Source organism: Agrilus planipennis, unplaced genomic scaffold, assembly GCF_000699045.2.
Source record: "Agrilus planipennis isolate EAB-ADULT unplaced genomic scaffold, Apla_2.0 scaffold327, whole genome shotgun sequence".
Taxonomy (NCBI): Eukaryota; Metazoa; Arthropoda; class Insecta; order Coleoptera; family Buprestidae; genus Agrilus; species Agrilus planipennis.
The window spans coordinates 86,865-112,667 of record NW_020439147.1 but is presented as its reverse complement, the minus strand read 5'-3'; the positions used below and the strand labels follow the sequence as shown (position 1 = coordinate 112,667).

At 33.2% G+C, this 25,803-nt stretch overlaps 2 protein-coding genes and 1 non-coding gene across 5 annotated transcripts in view; 2 read left to right on the top strand and 1 right to left on the bottom strand.

Annotated features, from left to right (window-relative positions):
* The first annotated feature begins 5,272 nt into the window (after positions 1-5,272).
* On the top strand, positions 5,273-5,354 carry Trnas-uga. Its single transcript has one exon. It is a non-coding gene; the product is annotated as a tRNA-Ser (tRNA).
* A 1,747-nt stretch (positions 5,355-7,101) lies between these two features.
* The window catches only part of LOC108741993, a 49,488-nt gene continuing 30,786 nt past the window's right edge, over positions 7,102-25,803 (top strand). For 2 of the 3 annotated variants that reach the window (XM_018476992.1, XM_018476995.2), the window contains exons 1-2: positions 7,945-8,188; positions 8,814-8,994. In XM_018476992.1, coding sequence (XP_018332494.1) covers positions 8,830-8,994 — 165 coding nt within the window. In that variant the 5' untranslated portion in view covers positions 7,945-8,188; positions 8,814-8,829. Of the gene's footprint in view, positions 7,185-7,944; positions 8,189-8,813; positions 8,995-25,803 lie in introns of those variants that run through there. The other variant, XM_018476994.1, reaches the window with a different exon arrangement.
* On the bottom strand, positions 14,660-23,307 carry LOC108741992 (malate dehydrogenase, mitochondrial-like). Its single transcript, XM_018476991.1, has 5 exons — positions 23,157-23,307; positions 22,156-22,409; positions 15,868-16,116; positions 15,402-15,748; positions 14,660-14,880 (listed from the first exon to the last, which is right to left on the bottom strand). Exons 1-5 carry the CDS (start codon positions 23,212-23,214, stop codon positions 14,694-14,696), a joined length of 1,095 nt encoding a protein of 364 aa, XP_018332493.1. The 5' UTR covers positions 23,215-23,307; the 3' UTR covers positions 14,660-14,693.

Genomic DNA, 25,803 nt, shown 5'->3' with positions numbered 1-25,803 from the left:
GTAGAGGTAGACCTAGATTAGATTACTGTTAGCAAATAGTTAAGTATGTGAGATGTTCTAGTTGGGAAATGCGAAGATTAGCTCAAAATAAAGAGTGGAGGTGCGTGTCAACCAATCTTAGGCCAGACGAGCTTATGATGATGATATAGCAATGGACGTGTGGAATATATTTTTTCGGCCATGTCCATCCAAAAATATAACCTGCTTCTCTAAAAACTATCTTAAACTAACCGAGCCCTCAAAAATTTATGAAACAGCAAGAATAGTAGTTAACGAAATCGAGGCGACCTTATGAAACCACGAAAGAGTTATGAGAAAATGAAGCATTTGTTTTAATTGGTACAGAAATGGACAATTGTTTACGCAACAAAGAAATGGACATATGATTAAAATTATTTGAATAATAAATAACATTCATTTTTTTAATGTTAGTTCAGTTAATCCATTTAGGACGAGCAAATAATCAATACTTTCTATTACCCTATAAAGCAATTGGCCTAGATTAGTTGCAATACAAAAATTATCGTTTCCACAGTATAAAGTCTAACTATACCACTGGATATTTTGTTTACTTTATTAAATATGACCAATTCCATTGAAGGTTTATTAACTTTATATAATAGATAAGTGTTTAATTAGCCATAATTTCCAAAAGAGGCAGGATTCGGCACGGTTTAGTTAATGGTTTACTGGTTTGTAATGTACTGAGGCACAAATACCGTCAGCCATTTTTAAATATAAATTATAAAGTACTATAAATCTAATAAGTGCATTTTAAAACTTTTTAGGGAATGTCACGATTTATTCAAAAGATTTTAGGAGTTCAATTAATTAAATTAGGACAGCTTTTAGGTGATTTTAGATAGACGTTGTTCGAAAAATATATTCCACATGTTCATTTTCTTATACTTGCTAAACGTTTTTCCGTACCTGTATATAATATACACACTAGAAGCGAGTGGAGAACCGAACATAGGGGTATAGGAGCGGTGTCACGCATTGTCCAAAAGATTTTGGGATTCCAGTATTAGTTTAGGACAACTTCCAGAAAAGATGGTATTTTCAGACAGTGCAACGTAAAGAGCAAAAATGCCGACAAAGAATGTTAATGTTTTGCCTTACCTGTATAATGTATATCTATCTAATCTTCTATCATCGTGCAGTCAGTCAGTCGTTAGTTACAAAACGTCTCAAATTACACAAAACCCACTGAACTGCAACCTTGTACCTTTAAAAAATGAATATGCGTTGACACCGCGTGATTTTTGAGGTCAAAATACCAGTTTGTATGCAATGCATTTTATAGCACCTTCAAGTATTTACTTCGTTTGCAATTGTATCTCGCCATGATATTTGATATTACTTATAAAAAATAACACAACTGATCTACCATAAAACTACACTGCAGATACATGTAGCTACTATTATTTCTAATCGTAAATAATATTTGTTTAAACCATACGTAGGTATACCTTCCAGTATAAATCATGATGTAAAATATTCTACATAAAACTGCGTTTATTACTTACTAATATACCTTTTTAATTTGTATTAAAGGGATACTAACAAGTAAACAACTTTATACTATTAAGAGAAAAACATCGTCCTTGACCTAAACGCCCTTATAATGATATTAATTTTATTGTAATTGAAAACCAACACCACCACTATCGCACTCATAGTTATACTGTTATGCTGATTGGTAAGATACTTTACTGTATTTTTTCAATCTTAAAGAAATCCGAACATTTTTCAACGATAAATTGTAGATATTACACAATAAATTAATAAAAAAAAATAGACTTCATTGCCTTTGCGTGTAATCTCATACAGGTTCATTATCCCGATCTAAGGTGATCAGAATCGTCTTTTCTAAGCGCACTTCGATAGATGCGTCCATGTCGCGGGTGTGGGCCCAGCTTTAAAGCTGGCGTTCAGGGACAGTATCACGGGATAAAAACTTTAAAAGACAGTATTAAAGGGTATATCGCTTTAACCGTGCTCAGGGATATGGGCGAAGACCACACCGGTGAGGACGGCAGGGATCATGACTTCGGAACGGCGAACTCAGCGCAGTGGCAACCCTCCTTTATGGGGATCTCATATAAGGATGGTCATAGGGTAGTAGCTAAGACATGGTTTGAAGAATCATAGACGATAATTACATATTGATTTCATTGGTTATGCTGCGGTGAAGAAAGCAAGGAGAAATTACTACACTATAAACGCTCAAGAATAATCTTAATGATAAATCGTAAAAATGAAACGTTTCCGGGTTCCCGGCGTCCCTTTAATTGAATAGGGGTGCGAAGAATCCCCGGGAGGAGAAAGAAAGATAGGACTTTATGTCGAATTAAAACGTGGAACATTAGACCCCCTATGATATCGGGAATTTAACAACCGTTGCTCTAGAGATTCCAGAATTATCGTAGAAGTTCTTGATCTCAGCGAAGTTAGATGGCTAAATGCAGGACACTATGTACACGAATATAAGGTACTTTACTATTCGGGATGCCATGATGGAGACGATAAACAAGGTGGAAGCGTTATGATCAAAAAGTAATGGCAGCAATGGCGCTAATTTTGTACCCTGTAATGAGATAATGATGCTGGTTAAACTACGTACAAGATCCACAAAAACTAATTTCGTATAGAAATATGATCCCACAACTGACAGCGATGAAGAAACTGTAGAGAAGTTTTGGACTGGACGAAACAACATGTGTGCATGGATACGGACGAAATCCAAATTCAAAAAAGAGCTCGTCCGGGCTGCGTTCTAACCCATAACTGTTCAACTGGTTTTCGCAGTTTATATCTCAAAGGAGAAATGTAATGGAGTTAACATTGGAAAAACATTAATCAGGAACCTAAGATTCGCCAATGATACTGCCAAAAAGAGCAAAGATCTTAAAACTCTACTAAAGGCACTATTGATACCGAAAAAACTAAATTCTTGGTTATAAGTTAAAACCCAAACGTCAACACTAAATGAAATAAAAACGGTCCAAAAATACAAATGTCTCGGTTCAATTATAAATAATCAAATGGATCCAAACGAAGAAATCAAAATTAGAGTAGAAATGGTCCGAAGTCATTTGTCAAGTACTACTCAATGTTTGCAAACAGATGTCTAAACCTCCACATGAGAATTAGGTTTGTGGAGTGCTATGCGCCATCATCATTTCAGATATTGTTTTATGGACGCATCTTAAAAATACCCTGGACGGACAGAATCACCAATGAGGAAGTGCTAAGACGCATTGGACACTCAGAAAAACTGTTGACAATCATCAACATCTTACATAGGACGCATTTTACGGAACGACAAATACCTATTAAACGTGCTTTGGTTTAATTATTAAATACCAATAATACTATAAACTGATCGTAACTTTTCTAATTTTACATTGATTTGGAGATAATTGTTATTTAAACGTACTACTTCCGTTTTAATTGTAACAATTACTTTTCTAAAATTGGTAAAGCACATTTTTTCATTGATGCAAACGAACTAGAACAGGTGGAGGAAGTAAATAAATGACACAAATTGGAGTCGACATTACCGTTCAAGTAGGAAATACGGTAGTGAACTTCCTCTACTGCATAGGAAATTGCTTTCGAGACAAAACATACGTGTGCCGCTTGCAACACAATTTCTATAAAACACTAAATACCTAAATCTACACCGTGTAACGTGTACCAGCTAGCTTTTTTGTTTGACTATTACGCAGGAATTGGGAAGAATTAGATCCCCTTTTTTATTATCAATCGTTCATTGTTTGAAAAGTAAAAGCTGAAATGTCCCATTTTTGCATTAACTAATTTACTTTTTGTTTTCGCTACTCCACGTTGTTCTTCTAGGATCTTGGAGGACACGATTTACTTAAAGGAGATCAATAGTCGGCTGTATTCCAGCCTTAAGAAAGTTAGGTAATAGAAAAAATGACTTACTACTTATTCTGGGTCTGATATTATCTCTGGGTTTGACAGGACTCGTCTTTTTGACTTCGGAAATGATCCTTGGAGTCCCAGCATTTTGAAAATTAGGAAGAGACGACGCAACAAGCATGTTGGGCGCACAGTTCAAACTACGCTAGTCATTTTCACTCAAAAATCCCAATTAGCTCAATAATAAGTACCTAGTTGACATTTGTTTCAAAACACATTTAACATGTCCACAAGGATACTTTCAACCTGTCATTTCCGCAAACCCGCTCGGAAAATTGTCCTCTTTAAAGGGAAACAGTTGCAAATAACTTGTTGATTGTCACACTTTCTTTAAATCGATGGACAAACGACCTTACCGATTGATTCGCGTTTGGTAATTATCGTAATAACTGAAGATGAAACAGTTTACAACAAGCACTCACTTGTTTCATTCAAACACGCAAGTTTTGTAATGGAAATCGTTCGTCTAGCGTAAGACTGACTAACTGCGAGTATAGTATCTATGGTTGGTACGTACGTCCTGCCTCCTTTCAACGGCAAAACAACACGCCGACTGCGACAAACAGACAAGAGACTGAAAACTGAAACTTGGAGAAAATGATACCAGTGAGAGGACTGGGGGTAATCATATTTTAATCGCGGTATTAGCCTGGGGCTATAGAGCGAACTGTCTACGACAAAAAGTATACGTACGGCTATCGAAGTTATAGTAGGGGAATATAATATGGTACACCGTCTATACGTATTCTTACTTTGTTGATGCTATTATTCGCTAATAAATTGACTATTATATTGTTGGTGTACGATTTTGTTGTTTTTTGTTTCCGATTTTTTGTTGTTTCATATTAAGCAAACACAACATTATACCGAATTTCAAATAAAAAAAATTAACCGAACCGCCTGGTACAGTTTAAGGATGCGTACTTATCCTTTTTTACAACAGACTTCGAATACGATTAATAAAATTTAAAAAAAGTTCATTTTAAATATTATAAGTATCTATCCGTTTATAAGCACGTCGTTATATTTGTTTACAGCATCTTTTCACTCACCACAATATGTAATTAGTTACCTAACTAGGTACCTACCAACTTTTTTTAATTAAAAATTGGTACCAACTTACTGCTTTGCTGTATAAAACCGGATTATCGTAGTAGAAAATGTACAACTTATGAAAAACAAAATTACGTTAACGATTAAAAGTATTAAACATTATTAATCATTATTTTATACAGTGTATTTATTTAAACATGAGCATAACATATTGTAATATTCACTACGCGGAATGTTATCCACACTTTAGGAACAACATGCAGGGACAGCTGCGGTGTCCGAGTGGTTAAGGAGATGGACTTGAAATCCATTGGGTTCTGCCCGCACAGGTTCGAATCCTGTCCGCAGCGTTCACTTTTTTTCATTGGTTTAACGAATTTAGTTATTAAAAGTACGCGAAATTGTAAAGGTTTTCATGTATACGCGCGAGTCTGTATGCATGCAGTATAATTATTCTTTCAATTACACATCAAGTAAAATAAATATTTTACAGCTTTATAGATACATACCTACATCATATTGTATAACGCAGATTGTTATTCTAACAATAAATGCCATTTGTATCTAAAGAATCAATTAAACGACAAATTAGCATGGACAGATAGCTAAAAGTAAACTGTGATGCATGATTTTAAATCACGACGTAGACATGTTAAATGGTGTTGCTTTGGAATACAAAAAGAAGAAAGTTCGTAGAATAATGCCTGAACAATAAATGTATGTAAATCCATGTTATGGGTGTGACAGATCTTTAAATATGTATGTAGGTAACGTTAACAAAGCAACCCCGTTACAGAGCACCATACATCTCACACAAGCATTAAACGTTGTTTAGTCTTTTTTTTGAGATTGATTTATTTTTGTTATACTCATGGTAACTCCTGTAGAATATTAATGTTTTTTGATGATTAATAAATAAAAATGAATCTGTTGATAAGGCCTGTAGGTAGATGGTTTACTAAACAGCCAACATGTTTTTTGCTTTCCGAATTATTTTTGGCATTATGGGTAGACATAGTAAGTATGCGGCTGTCCAAATGATATGCCACATAAGGGGAAATCTGGTAAAAAGCTATCTTGAATGAAAGCCTATGGGGTTCATACCTGATCAATACAGTTTTAATTTTTTTCTGTATTTATTTGAATTAATCGTCCCTTTTGGTACTTTAAGGGCAAATCTAATAAAAGAATTGAAGGAAGACGAAACGTGGCTCTTATTTATTATTTGTCCTTTATTTATCATAAAGTGGCGGTAAAAAAAGAAGAATTTGTCAAAGGAATGATAAAAAGAAATTGAAGGTATTGTAATTCTATGCCGGTAGTGGTTTGCCACCCACTAACACACTCGTGAGAAACAATACTTCATATAATACAGGAGACGCGTGAGATCCTTATTTAAATAATTCATTTTAATAGTATTATCTTTTCTAATATAAAAGTTTTTTATAAGCGATGCCTACTATAAAAACGATTCCAAAAAAGAAAGTGCCTATGTACCTAAGTACGTCGTCCTATAAATTAAATAGAGAAAAAGATTTTGATAGCCAATTTAATTTTATTTTATTCGTCTTTCGTTTGAGCGGTTTCGTCCTGGATAATAATACGGTGTGACAAAAATAGGGACAACAATAGCTTCAAGATTTATTAACCTTGTTCACGGTTGTGACGTCACAACTGCAGGGTGTTTCACGTGACTAGTATTTGTGCACATGTTCCCTAATATCGAATTTATCCTGTGGGAGTCCTTTGTCTCTAATACAGTCGCAAAGAGCGCCAATATAACCAACGCAGAATAAAGATGGTTCTTGTTGAAAACTGCCTCTTTGATATTTTTAATGTACCTAATCTTTTATTAAAATGAGGTGTTTAATATGTTTTATTATAAACAGTAGTGTACTGCAAATTGCATACCTTACTATGATCAATTTTATCGATTTACGATTTTATTAAAAATACAACTCCCATTATACAACTGAACTATTGGAGTGTAGTTTAAGTTGCCTAACTCAATTAATATAATCTTTTCGTAATTACGAATTAAGAGTAACTAAATAATGTTGCCTAAACGAAGTTCTAAAATAATATATTTCACAATTCCGTGGTCACAATTGGCGAATATAATCTATAGAAAGTTTGAAATGATTATAATCAACTTTTAAAAAGTGATTTTATAGAAAGTAGTAAGTAATCTATACTTAAATGAATTAACATTTCTTTCCAAACTAAAATAATTTGAAAATAGATTGTTATTTGATAGCAGCAGGCGTTACGTATTGAACCTCCAATACAATTTAACAAAGAATAGATGATGTATTAAAACTATCCGCTTTGCGATTAGGATAAAATTTAAAATTTCTATTACGTGAAGGAATAAAATTTTTAAAAGTAAATCTAGATTTGGTTCGATATCCTATCAGCAGGAGAATTAATTAATTCTCCGTTTATAGAACGAGGGTATTGGCAGAATGCTAACGTCAAACCAAATTAGAAACAGAAATAATTGATTGGTAAAAGAGTTTCGCAAAGTTTAATACAAAAAAATCATGCTATTATTAATTCTGAATTCTGAAATCCTTGACAATAGTTTAATTAACAATCCTTCGAGTATATTGACGTCAATTTGTAGAATTATTAAAAATTCGAATTGTCACCTTCCTACGCCGAGTAATTTTGGTTTATTTTGATTTCTATTCGCGTAGGTATACAGTTTGCAAGTATAATAGGCCGCAACTGACGTTAATCTTTATGGATCATTCAGGTCCTTTGATGAATCAGATCAAAGCCCTACCTGCGAATTGCGTGTATCCGCCTCCTAAATCAGTGTATTGCAAAAATTGGCGAAAAACCCTTTCTAACTGGATACCGCGCATGGCAGCAGCTCGCAGAGTTGCCTATCGAACCGTCTCGCGGATCCCGCAGTACTTGGATTCAGTTCGTGTAGTCGCGAGCTGTCTCATTTACACATACATTCGCATTTGCCCGAACCAAATGATAATGCCAATGATAATACATATGTCTCTCTCTCTTCCAAACGCGAATCAACATGTATGTCCGTTTCGTTTTAATCGCTAATAACGGGTGCCAAAGTTGATTATCTATGTAGCAGAAGATTGTCAAACGTTTTGTTAAAACACTAAGTGAAACATTGTTTGCTTTCCAAGTTAACGTGCTTAATTAGTTAAAGGTCAGTTTTATATTAGTATCTGCATACTTAATAACAAATTATTGAAGTTACTTCCTTTTGGTACCAAGTTTGGTACCTCCCTACTCGTATGGTTACTTTCTTTTGGTACCGAGTTTGTTACCCGCTTATTTGTATGGTAGCATACAAAACTTCATTGATCATAAGAAATGACTGTTCAAGTTTTGAACGCTGGGCTTTTTATTATATTGTAGTAACGCTTTAAATATGTACGTAATAAAAATGATATAAGTGAAGATAGGTTTTAAGGACTGCGATATTATAGTGAAAATAACTTTTGTGTTAGACATTGAATTACAATGCTACCTACAATACCTACTTTTATGGAGTTTTGGAACAAAATGCTTAATTTTAAAACATATTTCAAGGAAAAGAGCAAAAAGGATTCGTTTATTGTATTAAAGCTACCAGGAGTACATATTAGTACCTCGTTTATCAAACGTGAAATATCGATGCTAACTTTATAGCGTACTGGTATTGACAAAATAATTATTATAATTAGGTAGATAAGACTTCGTCCGTCTATTCATCGAACAAGAAATTGCTACGGAATATCTCTATTATTGCCGGAGCTATGTTTACAAATGACAATTGTTTGATATTGCAGGAAGCCCTTAATCAAAATGCCTCAGGGACCTGCGACGAATCCTTTCATGAAGCCTTTTGTCGTTCTAGCGTTACCAGGAATGTATCTGGTATACAAATACAACCAATACAGACGTCGGAAAAAAGAAAACGCGAGAAGAAAGTTGACCGAAAGGGAACTACAGCATCTGAACAATAAAATAGTAAGTGCTTTTTATTTTATTTGTATGGTCGAAACATTTCGTATTGTCTGCAATTTTTAAATTTCGCCAGACGAGTCAATAATGTAAAGACATGTGATTTATTGAGGTTTTAACCAATACACTAAATGGAATTTAGTCAAAATTAGAGAAGTAGATGGTATCGTATTACCTATCTATATACGACATAGGTACATATAAATAAAGAAAAGTCCTGACTGACACTCATCAGCGCACAGGCTAAACCCTTAAACCTGGACAGCCGAAATTTTGCATAGAGGTTTCTTTCTGATGCATACAAGGAAACAAGAACAATATTTCGAAATTTAACCATTAAGGGGGGGGGGTGAAAAGGGTTGGCAAAATTTGTATGGAACATTTTTGTTTATGGTCAGATTTAGTTGAAACTTAGTCTGGAAATCAATGCTCTTTGATGCAATTAAGCAAACACGTATTTTGGCAATTTTAAAAATCAACCTTCAAGGGGTACAGTGGAGTAAGGCTACGTTTGTATTAGGAATGTAAGATGCGAGTTCATACAAAATTAAAACTGTACAGGGGTGAGCGAGAGATTAAACGGTCGTATGACTAAACAATACCTTAATTAATTAATTAAGGTATTAAACGGTTTTCTGCCCGAAAGAAGTCCCGGGTAAAACCTGGTAATATAATACAATAAAACCTTAAAAAAAAAGGTTAAAAAAAATCGTGCAAAATAAATACTTGTAAATACCTATTTTTATGACAATTGCTGTATTCTTATAAATGTGTTTAAATGGTATTGAGAAGCCATGATGAGAAAACTAAACACTATGGACTTTGATTTGGGATGGGTTAATTATTATAATATAATTTTGATTCATTTATTATTAAGAATATTTATTTAATTATACACTTTAAGAATTTCGATTAGTATCAGTTAATTAATAACAATAGTTACCTATTTATGCACTTTAAAACACATCACACATCACCACCAAATGAAAAGTCGTTACCACTGCAGTTGATAACTGACGACTAAATTTTGAATTTTAACGGTTGCGATTTCTATAGTCGCCAATAATAATAAGTATAAGAACGAATAGTAAGAACTACGCGCGAATTTCAAATTCAAATAGTTAAGTGGCATGCTTATTACGTAATATAAAATGCAGAATAATAATTATTGTGTATTATGGTATGTTCTAAATTTGAGCGGATTACGATTTTTTACAGTTAGTAATATAGTGTCCTTATAAATCTTAAGTAGTTAAAACGTTTGCGTGTGTAATTTTCAAATTCTCATACTTATAGTCTGTGCGATTTTTAGGTAAAGGTATAACGTAAACGTAAATGAAAAATGTAAGTACCTGAGGGTTAGCCATAAATTTTAATTTGAAGACTTTTATTTCTTTCTTTTTAAATTACCTTGTTAAGTACGGCTAGTACGTAATGATGCTAAAAATAAGAAGAAAGGGCAAACAAGTTTCCTGATAATAATCAAAAGGAACTGTTGCAAATAATCTACAATTTGAATTCGTTTCCAATTTTAATACTTTTGTTACAAAAATATGTTAGACCTTTTAAAGCACGTCAACTCCAAAAGCCATCATGGTGTACTATATATCAAATTGTCGTCATTCTCCGTCCGTAAAAAAGAATGCGGAACGATCGGTCTCACCTTAAGAGTACATTCTTTATTGTGAAAATTTGCGTTCTTGCAGACGAGTATTTCGCGTCTATATGTGCAGAATATTTAAAAACATCGAAAAAATTCATCGTGACACTGTTCATGTGACTAAAGGTAGAGGGATCCTCATCATCGTAAAGTCATCAGCCTGAAGATTGGTTGAATTCGCACTTTTGAAAGGTAGAGCAACCTATATCTCTAACTATTTGCCAACAGTAATCTAATTTAGATCTGATTTTGCCCCTTTTAACTCCTGTTACTGCTTCTAATATGTCCCTAACTAACACTTTATGCCCCAGAAGGTGTTCTATCAACCTATTGACTACTGTAACACCCGATACCCTCTTTTCTCATACTCTATCTAATATCTCCTCATTTTTAACCTTTTTTTAACCACTCCCGGAACTCAAGGCTCTTCTGGGTCAAATTGAGTATAACATCTAAAACGGCGAGGCCCTTTTTTCGGCCCTTACAAAAAAATGCTAGATGTGACCCTGACTGTTTTTTTTTTACAAATCTTATGACGATAAAATGACAATAAGAGAAGTAGCAGCCAGACTAACATTACACTACGAGTTAACAATACACAGGCGACCAGATTCACGCGCCGCCCCTGATTATTATTATTATTGTAGAACACATCTGCTTATCATCTGAAAACAAAAGATAAAACTCATGAGCGTGTTGTAGTACAAGAGCGTAAAATTGAAAACGTTGCCTCAAGTTTATTGTTTCGTTTCTCTTCAAGCGGTGCATGAGTTAGAAAATTACCAGCCAGTGGGTAGGTGAAAGCATGGCATAGTAGGCTCTTCGGCATCTTTTGTTCTTCCCTTTTTTTTTTTGTTATTACGAAATGCCAAGAGCTACTGTGACGGTTTGAAATGAGCGCTCCTCCTTCTTGTGGTGGTTGGTACTACTGTACTGAATGAGCCATCTGTTAAGTGGATGAATGCTGCGCCCTATTTTCAAAGGAGAAAATGATTTCGAAAATCTTTCTAAGCAGAAAATGTGCAGCATTAACGTAAAGTATGTCTAATAATAATGATTGCGGTTGAAGCAGGTTAATTCTTACTAAGTTCGTTACCATATTTAAATAATGATTAATCAATGTTCCAAGGGAAGAAATTTAGATGAAATATTGATGGTTTATTATACTCTATAAAAGGGATGGCGAACCTTTACGTATTCACGTGCCATTTTTATTAAGAGAAGTTTCATCAAGTCATAGACGTGCCATGAAATAATTTTTTCTCTGTAATTATTGGGAAAATAGTAATAATAAATAATATCAACTCAAAATTCTTTATTTACTACAGAAAAATGGGAACATTTTGCAATGTTTAAATTATGCCTATAATTAATAAAATTAGTGTAACTTCTGTTATTGCAGATTAGATGATAAATAACTTATGTTAGGGTTAGAAAATACTATAAATGGCGTGGTGAGCGCCATCTGTAGTACGATGCTACATTTGAGGATTACATATGCTCCAACAAGGTCCATTTAAAAATATGGATATCTACTTGTTAAAACGAATCCCGGCGTAGCTCACTGCTGCTGTTAAGACAGCAGGTAAAGGTTGGTATGTGTTCTGTCGGAGCTGCCTGCGACGCGCTGATGAGATCCAAAAAGATCGAAATCGCGATCCGCGTCTTGCAGTTTCGACAGAATACAGACCACTTCGAATTATTTTGTTATGTTAGGGTTGTAAGATGTTTATTTTAGCAAAATGCTTGCTGAACTGGAGTCATCTGTCAAACGGTTTCTAACCGAGTGTTTAATGTTATTCATCTCTGAAAATAACGACTCGCAGGCATAGAGGTTGATGAAAACATTGTTAAAATAGCATAAGTCAAATAATTAAATGTGTTTGGTAACGCATTCCATGTTTCCAAAATTTTGTTATTAGAATTTTCACTTGTACTTGAATTGGGACAAATTCAGTTTTGACGCCACATCAGAGTACATCGTAAACTTGAGTATTTCTGATAATTCTCTGAACTGAGAAAATCTCGCTGAACATTCTTTGATTAAAGAATCAATCACAGAAATATTAGTGACGAGCCCAAAACATTGTGTCGCGTACCACTAATGGCACGCGTGCCATTGGTTCGCCATCCCTGCTCTATAACATCGTTTCGATGTATGCGATCATCAGCAAGGAAAATAGATCGAAATGAAGTTTTTCTTTATTTCATTCAATATTATTCTTTTGGGTTAACTTGTTCCACAATAATAACTGCTCCCATGAAAGTTTATAAATTTTTCTTATTCAAAAGGTATAGTTGGAGCGATCAAAACTGACAAAGTCCGCAATAAATTATATGTGAGAATGGACGTATCTTCTTTCTTGCTTCCACTTGGGACTGTAGTCGTTTGCTTACGTTTCGAACACGCCCTTATTAAGTTAGAAGTTGCTTATGAGTAGTACAGACAAAGTAAAACGAGATCGGGTCGGAAAATTTAATTGACATAGTCAAGATGGAAAAAATTGTATTTTCGTTTTTTATAATCAAGACTGGAGGCTGGAAGGAAAATTTTTTTGAATCATGAATGGGGATAAATATAGACGAGACAGTCAAAGTGAGTAAAATGTCTTCTGAAAATCGTTATTTCTGGAAAACACTTCATGTTTTTCTCCCTTACTTTTTTTCGGCATTCGAAGAATTCGTCTTTAGACGGTTTCGTGTCTCTAAAGCCTGCATGATGTAATTTTCTAAAGATTTGTTGTATTTTTAGCCAGAAGGAGGGAACACGCCCTTACTACGTGAGAAGTTGCTTATGAGTAGTACAGACAAAGTAAAAAGAGATAACCAAACAATAGTAAGCCGTGCAGCGGTATGAAGTTGCTTAGGTACACAAAAGATCATGGTCGTCTTTATAACTACTCGGTTGGAATTATATCTTAAACAAATGTCTTCACATTCCTAAATTCCTGAGAATGTTGAACTTCCTTTAAAGTCCGATGCTCAAATTGTACTTGTCTGCATCTCTTTCTGTTACACATTAATTAGTGTAATGTTATTCCTTTTTCTTTATTAGTGTCCGCTGCAATTCCTTCCTGGCATCTCTTTTCTATGTTTACGATATTCCCTATAATGTCTGTAGTGAGTAAAAGTAGGCGTTCTGTCAGCAACCGCTGTAATCTAGTTAGTAACTTTCATAGACCTCTCTGTTCTCCAGCTTTTTCAAATACCTCCACATTACAACTGTATATAAATTTTTTGTTTCTAATAAGACACCTACTTACCCTTAGTTTTTGCCACACCTTCCCTTATTTTGATTAAACGAGGAACCTGAATCTTCCGCAAGATGTTTAGACAATTTGTAATACATATTTTTTTTATAGGAAACCTTGAAACTTAGTTCGATAAAATTCTATTACCCGGTTCATCATTTTTTTGTATCTAGAATATTCTTGGCAGTAAGCGCTACTAAAACTCTCATATTAAACGGTAACAATCATTTTATGGTCACATTTTCAAGCGTAAAATTGGTATTTGAAGATTTCACAGAATGATTTAATATTCAGATATTCAATTCGAATGATTGTACTTCACAAAATGGGAAAACCTTTAAGATAAACTGAACTAAGAAAAAAAAAAAGTGTAAAACTGAAATTAATCATGCTGGTAAAAAGGATGTATAGTACCAACCATAAATATTTATCTACAAGAAAAGTAAGCCGACGTTTTTGTAGTTAATCGAGAAAAAAATAGCCGTTATTTTATAAACCTACAGTTGTAACATAGTTACATCTGAAAATTGCTATCGAAGGATTTCCTTTGATACCTATAGTACTTATCTATACATTCTTTGTTGTTTCTGTTCAGCCACAATATGGGGAACATCTTCCGCCATCTTGAATTTTTCGTAAAGTCAGTTCAATATGACATCTTACTTACTAAAACTGATTCAGTGTGCAATGTTGTTTAATGCATATGAATAAGTAATTTGATAAAAAGAATTAATTTAATAAAAAAGGAAGACACCACACAAAATCATAAACAATTTATTCGATTAAAAAATTACTTAATTTTGACATTCACCAGTGTAATATGATCCTTCTTTTCGTAAAAACTCTTCTGCTACATATTCCCTATGGGCTAATACCAGCACCATTCGTTCTAAAAACTGCAGTTCAAAATTTGTCAAAAACGGTACACCGAAATTATGTATTACTCCGTCCCGTCCTAATTGAACAGTGCATGTTAAGTATCTATAAATAAATAAAATATGAATAAAGTTGTAGACACCAACTGCAATAATATAATTAGTATTTTTTGTTTATTTAAACACTGGACCAAATTGTGTTGGGAGACGATCGACAATTTAAACAAAAAGTTCTTGATGGTCACTATTCTTTTTAAAACCTCAAGACTTCAAAGTGGAAATACTTAAAGTAAAACTTTCTGGTGTGGATAAATTGTGTCTTGGCTTTGGAATCATGGTCTCATTTGAGGTATCTACATCGAGACCAATATCTCCTTTCCACCACCAAAAAGCATATATTCTAAAGAGTGATGCTTATTATTGTATTGCATCACTTACAATTTACTAGCAATTAAAGTGAACAAAATCAATGCATGTAAATTTTGAACCAAGCTTAATTTTCATCTAACATCATTTTTGCCATTTGGGATCATTTCTGTATATAAATTGATTGTGCAAGTCCAAAATGATTGATTTTGTTTATCGATTTTGAATCAACCAGATAATTATCAACAACTTGGTTCTTACTTGCAACTGGGAATGAAACTTTGCCTTATGAAGACCCTGGAAAGGGCAGTTGTATCGCCACAATAGCCAAGTCCAATGAGTGATATGAGTCTTGAAATTCCAAATGATTCCATCAGATACGATCCAGGGGGTTTGACATAACATTGAGTAGTTATGGGACAATCTTGTTCGTCCAACTCTTTGAATTTACAGCACAATGCTCTCTCCTCTGATTCCCAACATTCAACAGGATAACCCTGTGCGAATAATGGAACAGCACAGTCCATGTCTGGCCCTCCCGTGACTGGAGTGTGTATAACCTCGGGGTCCAACTCGTTGTAAATTCCCAAGACAGCATTTGCTTTTGTCTTTCAATATTGTAATAATTTTAGGTTATGTTTGAATTCAATTTATCATTTGAGCAAATGAGTCAGTGTTGATAGAAACACATCAGGTTTTGTTGAAAATAGATATTATAGGTACTTACCACTGGAACCATTGGCGAACCTATTATTTTTCCGGGGTGGTACCAGGGAGTTCGTCTAAATACGCTCGATACCAACGGGAGAGTGCAAGACACCGGGGTGGCGCATACCAAAACTATTGCCTTAGGGTTGTATTTGATTATAACTTCTGTTAAATTGATTAGCCTTCTACCTTCATTGTAAAATATTTCCAACCAATGCGTTTGTGTACTTAATGTATCCATTCCCATGAGAGCAATAATGTCAGCTCCCTCAAAACAATATTTACCTAATAATTAAGGTCGAAAAATGGTAAACTTTTGCTATTTGAGGTTTAGTTGAAAAAGAGATCTCTCTGATTGTTTAAAATCGATGATGCCGAATTCCCTCCCGGGTACTAGCCGAGTTCCCTCCCGTTCATATCAGCTCCGATAATTAAGTTAACGACTACTTACCGATTTTATTTATCGAAAATAAATATATATTTATAGTGCACTTCAGTACTTCAGTAAAATAAAGATAAAATAATTTTAGAAAGAAAACACATATCAGTTATGAAATGTTTATTTATTTAATTTTAAAATGGTTTCCCACTACCTTAACAAATTCAATGTTTGGAAATTCGTGTGCGTCTAGCTTTTTGATGCATTCATCTAGAAAAACTTTATTAGTTCTAGTTTGTTTTGTATTTGACCAATAGAAGGGTAGTCTGATAAAATTATTATTGTTATTGTGGTGTCTATAATATATGAATAATATTAAGATTAATATGTGATGTGAGGCTGTATTATTTAAACAACTCTTTATGACTTTATAGTAGCAATTAGCACTCAAGGTCATCCGCCGCCGTTGGGAGGCAATTGATTAGGAGGGAATTCGACATACCAAAAATTTTAACCCTAATTAAAAACAAGTATATGGGAGGAAATTAGGCATTATCCTTTAAAATCCACTTCGGTTGAATCTAATTTTGATTTAATATAGTACAAACTTTCAAAGAAATTTTTAGCAAATTGAAACTACTCAAAGCATGAGTACAATGTGGAAGCATCATGGATTTTTAGTCATAACGCTTCTATTATGTGTTATATATGCATAAAACTCGCTTATCCGAACTGTTTATTTTCCTTTCAAAACTCAAAAACACATCAACGTTAGCCGATATTTGTTTAGACCAAAAGTTGTTTTGCTATACTTACTTTTCAGTTCGGGTAGATAATATAAATATCTACAACACAACAATATTTGAAAACACTGAAGTAGCAATAAATGAACTGTCAGTTTATCTTAAATCTATTTTATTGCAATATTCAGTTTAGATATCGTTAACTAAACGAAATAAAAAATTATTCTTACAATGAATTCTGAACTTTCTTGAGGGGGTGTATTAAATATTTATTAATTTTTAGGCATTATAAAAAGATTATTTGACCCTTTATTTATTCATCATCATAAGGTCGTTAGTCCTAAGATTGGTTAGACACACACCTACACTCTGTCCTATCCTAAGCTAATCTTCGCATATCCCTAAAACTATAAAATCTCACATCCTTAACTATTTGTGAACAGTAATATAATCTAGGTCTACCTCTACTACTCCTGTTTCTGCCACTAATATGTCTCTGACTAGACCATCATGCCTAAGAAGGTGTCCTACCAACCTGTCTCGCCTATTTCTTATTGACTTCTATAGTTCTCTGTTCTCTTATTTTCTCTAATACCTCTTGATATCTGACCTTCTCTATCCACGGTATCCTCATCATTCTCCTGTAACATCACATTTCGAACGCTTCTAACCTTGTCCATGTTTCGCACCCACACAGCGCCGCGCTCCAAACATACACCGTTAACAATCTTTCTCGAATTTCTAAATTAACCGTTCGCGAGCATAGAAGTGACTTCTTTTTATTGAAGGCGATTCGAACGTGCGCTATCCTCTGTTTTATATCCTCACTAACAGTGTGCATTCCTATCTGACTCCCTTCCTAATATTTACTCCTCTACGTTGCAGCCTCATCCATTTAACCGCCTGTTGCTCTTTATACAAACTAAGTATCACTTTTCTATCTTTGTAACTCATCCCTACATTTTTAAGTATATTTAATATCTTGTCCCATTTAACATTGTCAAAAGCTTTTTCTAAATCTACAAATCCTATGTACGCACTCTTTCCTTTTTCTATCGTTTTCTCTATTGCTTCCTGTGAAGCTTGAATGACCTCCCGCGTTCCTCTATTGTTTGTACCCTCCTTTGTACAATTCTAGTTAACATTTTTGACGAAATTTACAATTTTTACTAGTGAAATAACAAACGATTCAAGCAATACGAATTCTTGTTTTTCATAAATGCTTTCGCAAAACCGTTGTTCGTAGCTAAGGTAGTTAGAAACCAATTACCAGTTTGTAGCATACCAAAACGACAAAATTAAATTAGCCACACCCCGTAAGCACATTACTGTAATTAAACTATGGCGGTGAACACTTTAAAATTGTATTAGATCCGTCTAAGTTACTGAGTCCCTCAACGCTGGTGAATTATCTCATCTGTCTATTAAAATTGAACCAGGTAATCTAATAACGATTTGTACTGACGGAAAGTGTGAACTTGCTTGAATTATCCAGCTATTCTAAATTGAGTAAGTACTGAAGAAGACATATAACAGTAAATTTTAAAATATGTTTTCACGTTTATTATTATCCGTTAGTCAGTTTAATTAGATCGATTTCAACAAGAAAATGTTCAGTTTTACATTTAACATTGACTTACATACAATAGGGGGATTTTTGAAGTGAAACTTCTTTACGCACGGTAGGGTAAGTTCGTTTCATGCGAGTTGATATGTAACGAAATCTTGCAACGCATTTCCCCCGCTGTCTGTCCCTATGTATGTTTAGATCTTTAAAACTACGCAACGGATTTTAATGCGGTTTTTTTTAATAGATAGAGTGGTTCAAGAGGAAGGTTTATATGTATAATACATGCATAATATAGTAGATAAACACTGATAATTTTAGATGTTTCTAATGTGATGTCGTAAATAAACACATTTTTTGCGCATATATTGCAAACGCTGGCTGAACCCTACGAGATAGATCAAAATAATGTACTACAGTATTGTACATCTTAAAAAGGTCTACAAAAAAGTCCAGAATGGTATATGTCTATCTCTTAGGAATAACTCACGATAACCATTTTTTATCATTTACATTTTATGAGAAATAATGACTTATTTACGAAGCGATTTTAAGCAATATAACATTAATCTTTATCCAATTAAGTACTTTTAAATACATTGTGCATTTAATATAGATAAAAATGGCCCTTTATAGCATGTAATTTTTATGAATATTTTCGAAGATATTACAGACTTAAAATGCAGGGACATAGCGGTTGCGGCGGTACCGGCCGGTTTGTATTGTCTAATGACAAAAAAGCTGTGATTGTTGTATATAAAGACATAGTATATTTACTATCAGCATTGCACCCGTGAGAAGCATAGTGTACAAATAATACCATCAAACCAATTCCTCAACCCCTATCCTGGTATGTTTGAAGAAGTTTCACTTCAGTAGCGTGTCGTATATAATTACACGTTGTATTTCTTTTTATTGCAATATTTAGGATTAAAAAGATACGTTGAAACTTGATCGTAGACGTGAACAAATTCTCTACGATGTGTATGTTTTCTATTTAGGAATGAGATAAGAAGCAAGTCATAAAAAGTGTTAACGAAAGTTTTATAACGTCGATTGCGAACTATTGTGTTTAATTTTGGCAATGTCGAGAAGAGTAACCAAATTTTATTTAATTTAGCGGCTTTTCCCATATGGCTAGGTTAACTCAGGTTGGGTTAGGTTAGACGTAGTTTTTCCTCTTCCGGTCGTCAAAAACAAAGAGGTTAAGTTAGATACGTTTGGATGTATTTTTTTGTTAATTTATCTGGTCCTTATGTTCCTAGAAACTGAACAAGAACGATAATGAGACGAGGATACTGAAAAATTATTTGTAGAAAGGTGTTGCGAGAAGTCGCCGATTAATATAACAAATTACGATCTTCCGCTACGTCAGTAGTAAGGATGACAAAAGGCTTTAAGAACGAAAATAGTGCCGAAGGAATCCCGTATATCTTTCACACTAACGTAGAATTTACCGACTAACAACCGAATCGGTGCCAAGTTTCCAATTGCTTCGTTGCCAATTGTAACCGAAAATCTTAATGGAACAGTGGCAAGCAGTACGTCTTCTTAGTAAATCCGCATTATTTAGTGTTCCAGGAGTGAAAATTGAAATCGATACGGAGACGCGTCCATTAGTGATATTAATTTTTTCGCGTTCCCAAACTAATTTTTCGTTTTCCATTACTTCTTTTTTTACAAAGCCAAAAGAAAAGGTCTTTGTTGTCGTTTATCCGATGATACTTAATGTCAAAGTTCAAAAAATCCCACCGGGAAGAGAGTAAAATGAGAGTTATCACATTTAAAGTTCAAATGTTACAATGACAAACGTTACAAAACGTGTGGATGTATATAGGGATGATAGGATATCATGTATGCAACATGTATCGATATACTTTTACTTGTAAGGCACTTGTTTCGAAAGCAGGGACGTAGTCAACTTTTTTTGTATAGATCAAGAGTGGATCACGCAGTTGACGATTTTAAGTTCCACATCTATATCGAAAAAAGTAGGTCATGGTGGTCAATATCAAAACTACCAGAAGCAGATCGCCACTTCGATTTTGTAGGATCTCATCAGCGCGTCGCAGATAATTTCGACATAACACAGACAAACTTTACTTGCTATCCAGAGACAGCGTTTTACGAAAGGCGACGTGCTGATGAGACCCAACAAGATCGAAATTACGATCCGTGTCTGGCAGTTTCGAAAGGCTACTGTCCACCATGAACTTCTTTATTCGATTTGGTTCCGTGCCTACCTGTTTCAGTTCAGAAAGTAGATATCCATTAGCGATGTGCAAAATGGTTTTATAAAGAATTTTAAATACAAAATGCAAATACTTTTTTGATTTGTTATTTCAAATTTAAATATAAAATAGATTTCCCTTTTGNTAAATGCAAAATACGTATTTTCAAAATACATTTTTCAAATAAATACTTTTTTGTAATACTTCATTAATTTTCTATATTTACTTAAGTATAAAATATTTTTTAAGAAAACCTTCCAGGCATTTTCTCATTTTTTAAATATTAGAGTTTTTCTAGACTAGTAGTGGTTTTTTTCTTTTTTTTCTGTTTGAAGGGATTGAGATAAAAATTTTTCTATCTTTATGTTATAGTTTCTTCAGTTCAGAAACAAATAATTCTTCTATATGCTTCCTTATTTGCCTTTATCCCCCGTTTTAATTGGAGAAAAGACACTGATGCCAAAATACATAGTTTGCTTAGCGTGAAAGATCAGAGCCAAAATAGGGTTGCAAATAATTTTATTGATGTAAAATATACATCAATCATTTTATATCAAAATATTTACAACCCCATTTTGTTTCTGATCTTTTACACATTGTAATAAGAGAAAGAAATGGAATCCATAGTTTCTTTAGCTTTAGGTTCATCTAATAAGTGAAGTTTTTCGAATTGTTTTCTAAGAATTTTGGATTATAAGTATTTATTAGCACACCACAATATCTCGTAGTTTTCAGATTTACACAGCTGGCGAATATCAGTACGATAGGTACTTGTTGTTTTGCAGGTTGTTTTGTCGTAATTCAAAGAATTTCGTAGTTCCTTGCTAAAGGTACGATAAGTAGTGATTTGGCAGGTGCTTATATTAATTTGGAACTTTAAAATTTCATGGAACATGACATTGAAACCGAAAAACAATATCGATCCAATATTTTAAACTATCCTTTACCAAGGAGTTTATAATTTTTGGGGCTCTCTTCAATTAAAGAATTAGAACGTATTTATGGAATGTCTTTTTGACCCCTTTTTACGCTTCTAATATCTTCAATACTCAATGTGAGCAATTTTCATTCATCATTTTATTTAATGTTTGATCGGTGATGTATGTGTTTTTCATTTCATTTTACAAATAGAAAATACGTTTGGGAAAGTATTTTAAATAAAATACAAAATGTTTTTCCCTTAAAAGTATTTAAATGCTAGATAAAATTTTTAATTCTACCTATTGTTGCGGGGCATCGTTAGAAAAAAGCAAAAGATAGACCTGGTTTTTATTTTTTTTTCTTCGATTTGATAATGTTCAATATATTTATATACATATACCATGAAATAACTACACATTTTATTAATATGTGAAAATTAAAATCAAATGAAAATCCAGAAACTTACTCGTACGATACCAGGCAGTTCTTCGTTTGTATATGAAGCAGTAATCTTACTTTTTGTATCCATAGATTTTAAGTCGTCAGCCATACAAATTACTCTTCCTGACCCGAATAGATAAAGATGGGATATTAATGGATTCTGTTTTAGTAGAAATGTCGTGTAAAAGCCGACGGGAGTGTCCGCTCCCAAAACTGCCACCTTAACAGATTTACTAACTACTGCTTTATGTACATCTTCATTTGTAAGGATTCCAAATTCTGAAATGAAACGTTATCAGGATTTTGATCAATTACAAATTTTCTTCCTCACTGAAACAGTGCATGTATTACTAGAACTAGGCGTAGTTTATTTTCCCCAGGTTACGCTTAATTCATAGGGTTACGAACTCTAAATTTAAAGAGTCCTGAGATCGGATTTGAATAAGTCTTGTGACATTCATTTAAAAACAAATGTACAATAAATAAAAGCCTATTTGTTTTGGATAATCAACTATTACATTAATTTATTTATTTAAATATTTTAACGGCTCCTACGCGCTTTGGCCATTTTAGTTATGGCGACAACTTTGCAGTAATTGAAGCTAACTTCAAGATGGTTGGCGCAAGGAAGACTTTAACTCTTATCTTGAAATGCTAATTTACGTCCTTCACTATAACTGAGGATGATACCTTACGTGTACCATTGGATCTAAATTCTTTATCTATCTCCATTCTAGATTCACATAAATAAGGTTTGTTAATCTGTGGTTAACTTCCTTTATTCCTGCTTAATGACTAAATATGGCTAATTATGGTTTACAAAGCATTTTTATGGTTTCAATAAGATACGTGTTCATAAGGTTTAGTGGTTTCGGGGGACTTGCTTTGGTCAGACTCTGACATACCAAAAAGACATCTTTAGACATTTAGATTATATTTCCTTAGTGGAGGTACATATGGAAGTCGCTCCAGCCGTTATTTTAGCTATCCACTATGTATGGGACTATGAAATAAGAAGTAACATACCTGAAAAACATCTGCGGCTAATTCTAAATGTTCTTCTCAAAGTTTGTCTTAGAATCATCGTCAAAATAGAATTTTTAAAACTTAATTAATTTAATCTTAAGTAAACGAAAGAAGAGGACAGTCAATTTGGACGTATAATTTTACTTGTCATGTTGATTAGTACCTAATAGTAATAATAACTTTCACTGCCTTCTTAAAGTTCTCGACATTCTCCACCATTCGGTTTATTCACATCTTAATAATTTGCTGTTTAATTTTCGTTTTTCATCTTCGTATATATTCCAGCTGTATAATTGTGTTCATTTCGATCTAATTTTTGACTTTTGATTTTATTAATTCATACGTGTAGTGATTAATTTTGGTATATTACGCGACGGTTTACTACTGCCTTCCTAATTAAAATGGAAACAAGAACTACTTCGTACCCTGACTAGTGATTGGCTAAAATATCGATATATCGATAATTATCGATAACAATAATAGCAACTTATAACTATGAATATATCGATATAGTGAAATTTAAATAATTATTAATGTATCAGTAGTTATCAATGAATATCGATATATTGAAAGCTATCGACAATTATCGAATACATCGATAAGTATCGATATATAACGACCAGACTTATAAGAATCTTCAATTAAAACTTTTTTAAGGAGTGCAATTTCCTACATAAAATGCCTTGCTTATTTTTTTTTTTTGAAACATCCTAAGATTAATAGGTATACTTCATTTACTTTCTCTAGCGATGAGCCCCTTCCAATGTCTTGGATGTGCGCTGGCAAAATCGTAGACACGGAGAAAAAAGCTCATTATACTCTCGACTGTTGTTCATTAAACATACTTTTTCATACAGTGCCTGCCAAAAGTTTTGTTCAAGGTCAAAGGTCACATCGCTACAGAAACTAAACGAAGTATATATTGGTAATTATGGATTTTCAGATATTTTTGAGAAAATATAAGTACAAAAATAAGCAACAATTATATCATGAATTAAAGATGATGTATTGTAGCTGAATACAGCGATAGTTATCAGTTTGTTGTTATTATTACTAATGTATCAACAACTACCAATAATCATCGGATATATCGATATTGTATATTGATAGATATCGATACATCGATAGTTCTAATATTGTTATCAATATATTCGAACTTCATCGATAACTATCAATATATCTGTGGATAGTTCTGATGTTGTTATCGATATATCAACAATTATTGGTAATTATGGATATTTTATATAACCGATAACTAAATTAGTTATCGCCCGAGTCTAACTCAGATTAGTTTCGAAAATACAGATGGATCACCCATACTGAAACATAATTCTAGATACATAGTTGTTGTAGAAACGCTGTACCTACCTAAATTAGTAAACGGGGATGTTATTCGATGTTGTAGGAGTAATTTAAAATCGTGTAGAAGTAATTATTGGTCATCAAGGCATTCGCTGTTTTCCGAGAAAATTGCAAATTTCCGTTAATTTTCAACTGGAAATGTTAGCTTACGTCCTTCACCGTTCGAATTCGTATTCGTGATGTTTCTATAGTTTCTACTTTTTGTTCTTCTTGTAATGAAGGAAAATTGAAACAAAATTGAAGGGCGACTAGTAGTAATCTACCTACTACCTATTGAACACGCAATAATGATCTAGGCACTCTTTTTTTATATGTACATTAGAGTGTTCTTGTTTTTATTAACTTTTCCTTTCTTAAAAACCATGCATGAAAAGATTACTGTCGATGTTGTTAAAGTTAATTCTATTAGAATTTTCATGTTAATTTTAAAAGGTTCTTTCGTATTTTTAATGTTACTCTTTTAAATTATACTACTATAAACTTCTTTTAGTTTAAATTGAGTAAGTTCTTTGTTAACATTTTGTCTAAACTATTAACGCTGAAGATTTTTAAAATTAAAACTGTTATCTGCTGAAAGAATTTTTTCAACTTCTTAGTCAAGTCATCAATGTTTTAAATAATTTGTTAAAACAATTCTATTATCCTATAAAATAGAAAGAATATAACGGATACAGACAAAATGTCGCAGGTATTGATTTTGAGAGTCCTTAATCACGTCAAAATGCTGCATTAATTAAATTCCGGTCCTATTTCTAAATTAGGAGTTTTGCAGGTCAATGCTGAAGTATTTATAGCCGAAATAATCCTTCGGAGTCCTTATTATACAAAATGGAACTTAAATACATATAAAAGAATTCTCTAATTCAATTGAAGTCATTCACCATTATAAGGTCGTCAGTCCTAAGACTAATTGAACACGCACCTCCACTCTTTCTTATCCTGAGCTAATCTTCGCATTTCCCTAGAACTAGAACATCCCACATCCTTAAAGACAACACTTACCTTATCATTCAATAAAGATAAGTAGGTACATCATTTCTATGAAATTTATTTAAACCATTATTCCGATGAAAACCGTAAGATGGCGTAAGCGGGGATTGTGCATGCGCAGAAACGAGTGAGAGCTATCAAAAATCCTAAAAACATTCGGTACCTATTGGCTTATAATATCCTCTACTTTTGCAAATAAAATCAAATATATTTTTAAAATGGTTTTTATTATAAAAGTACAAAAATACTACTAATGATAATTTTAACACATGTAGAGAACGAATTTAATTTGTTT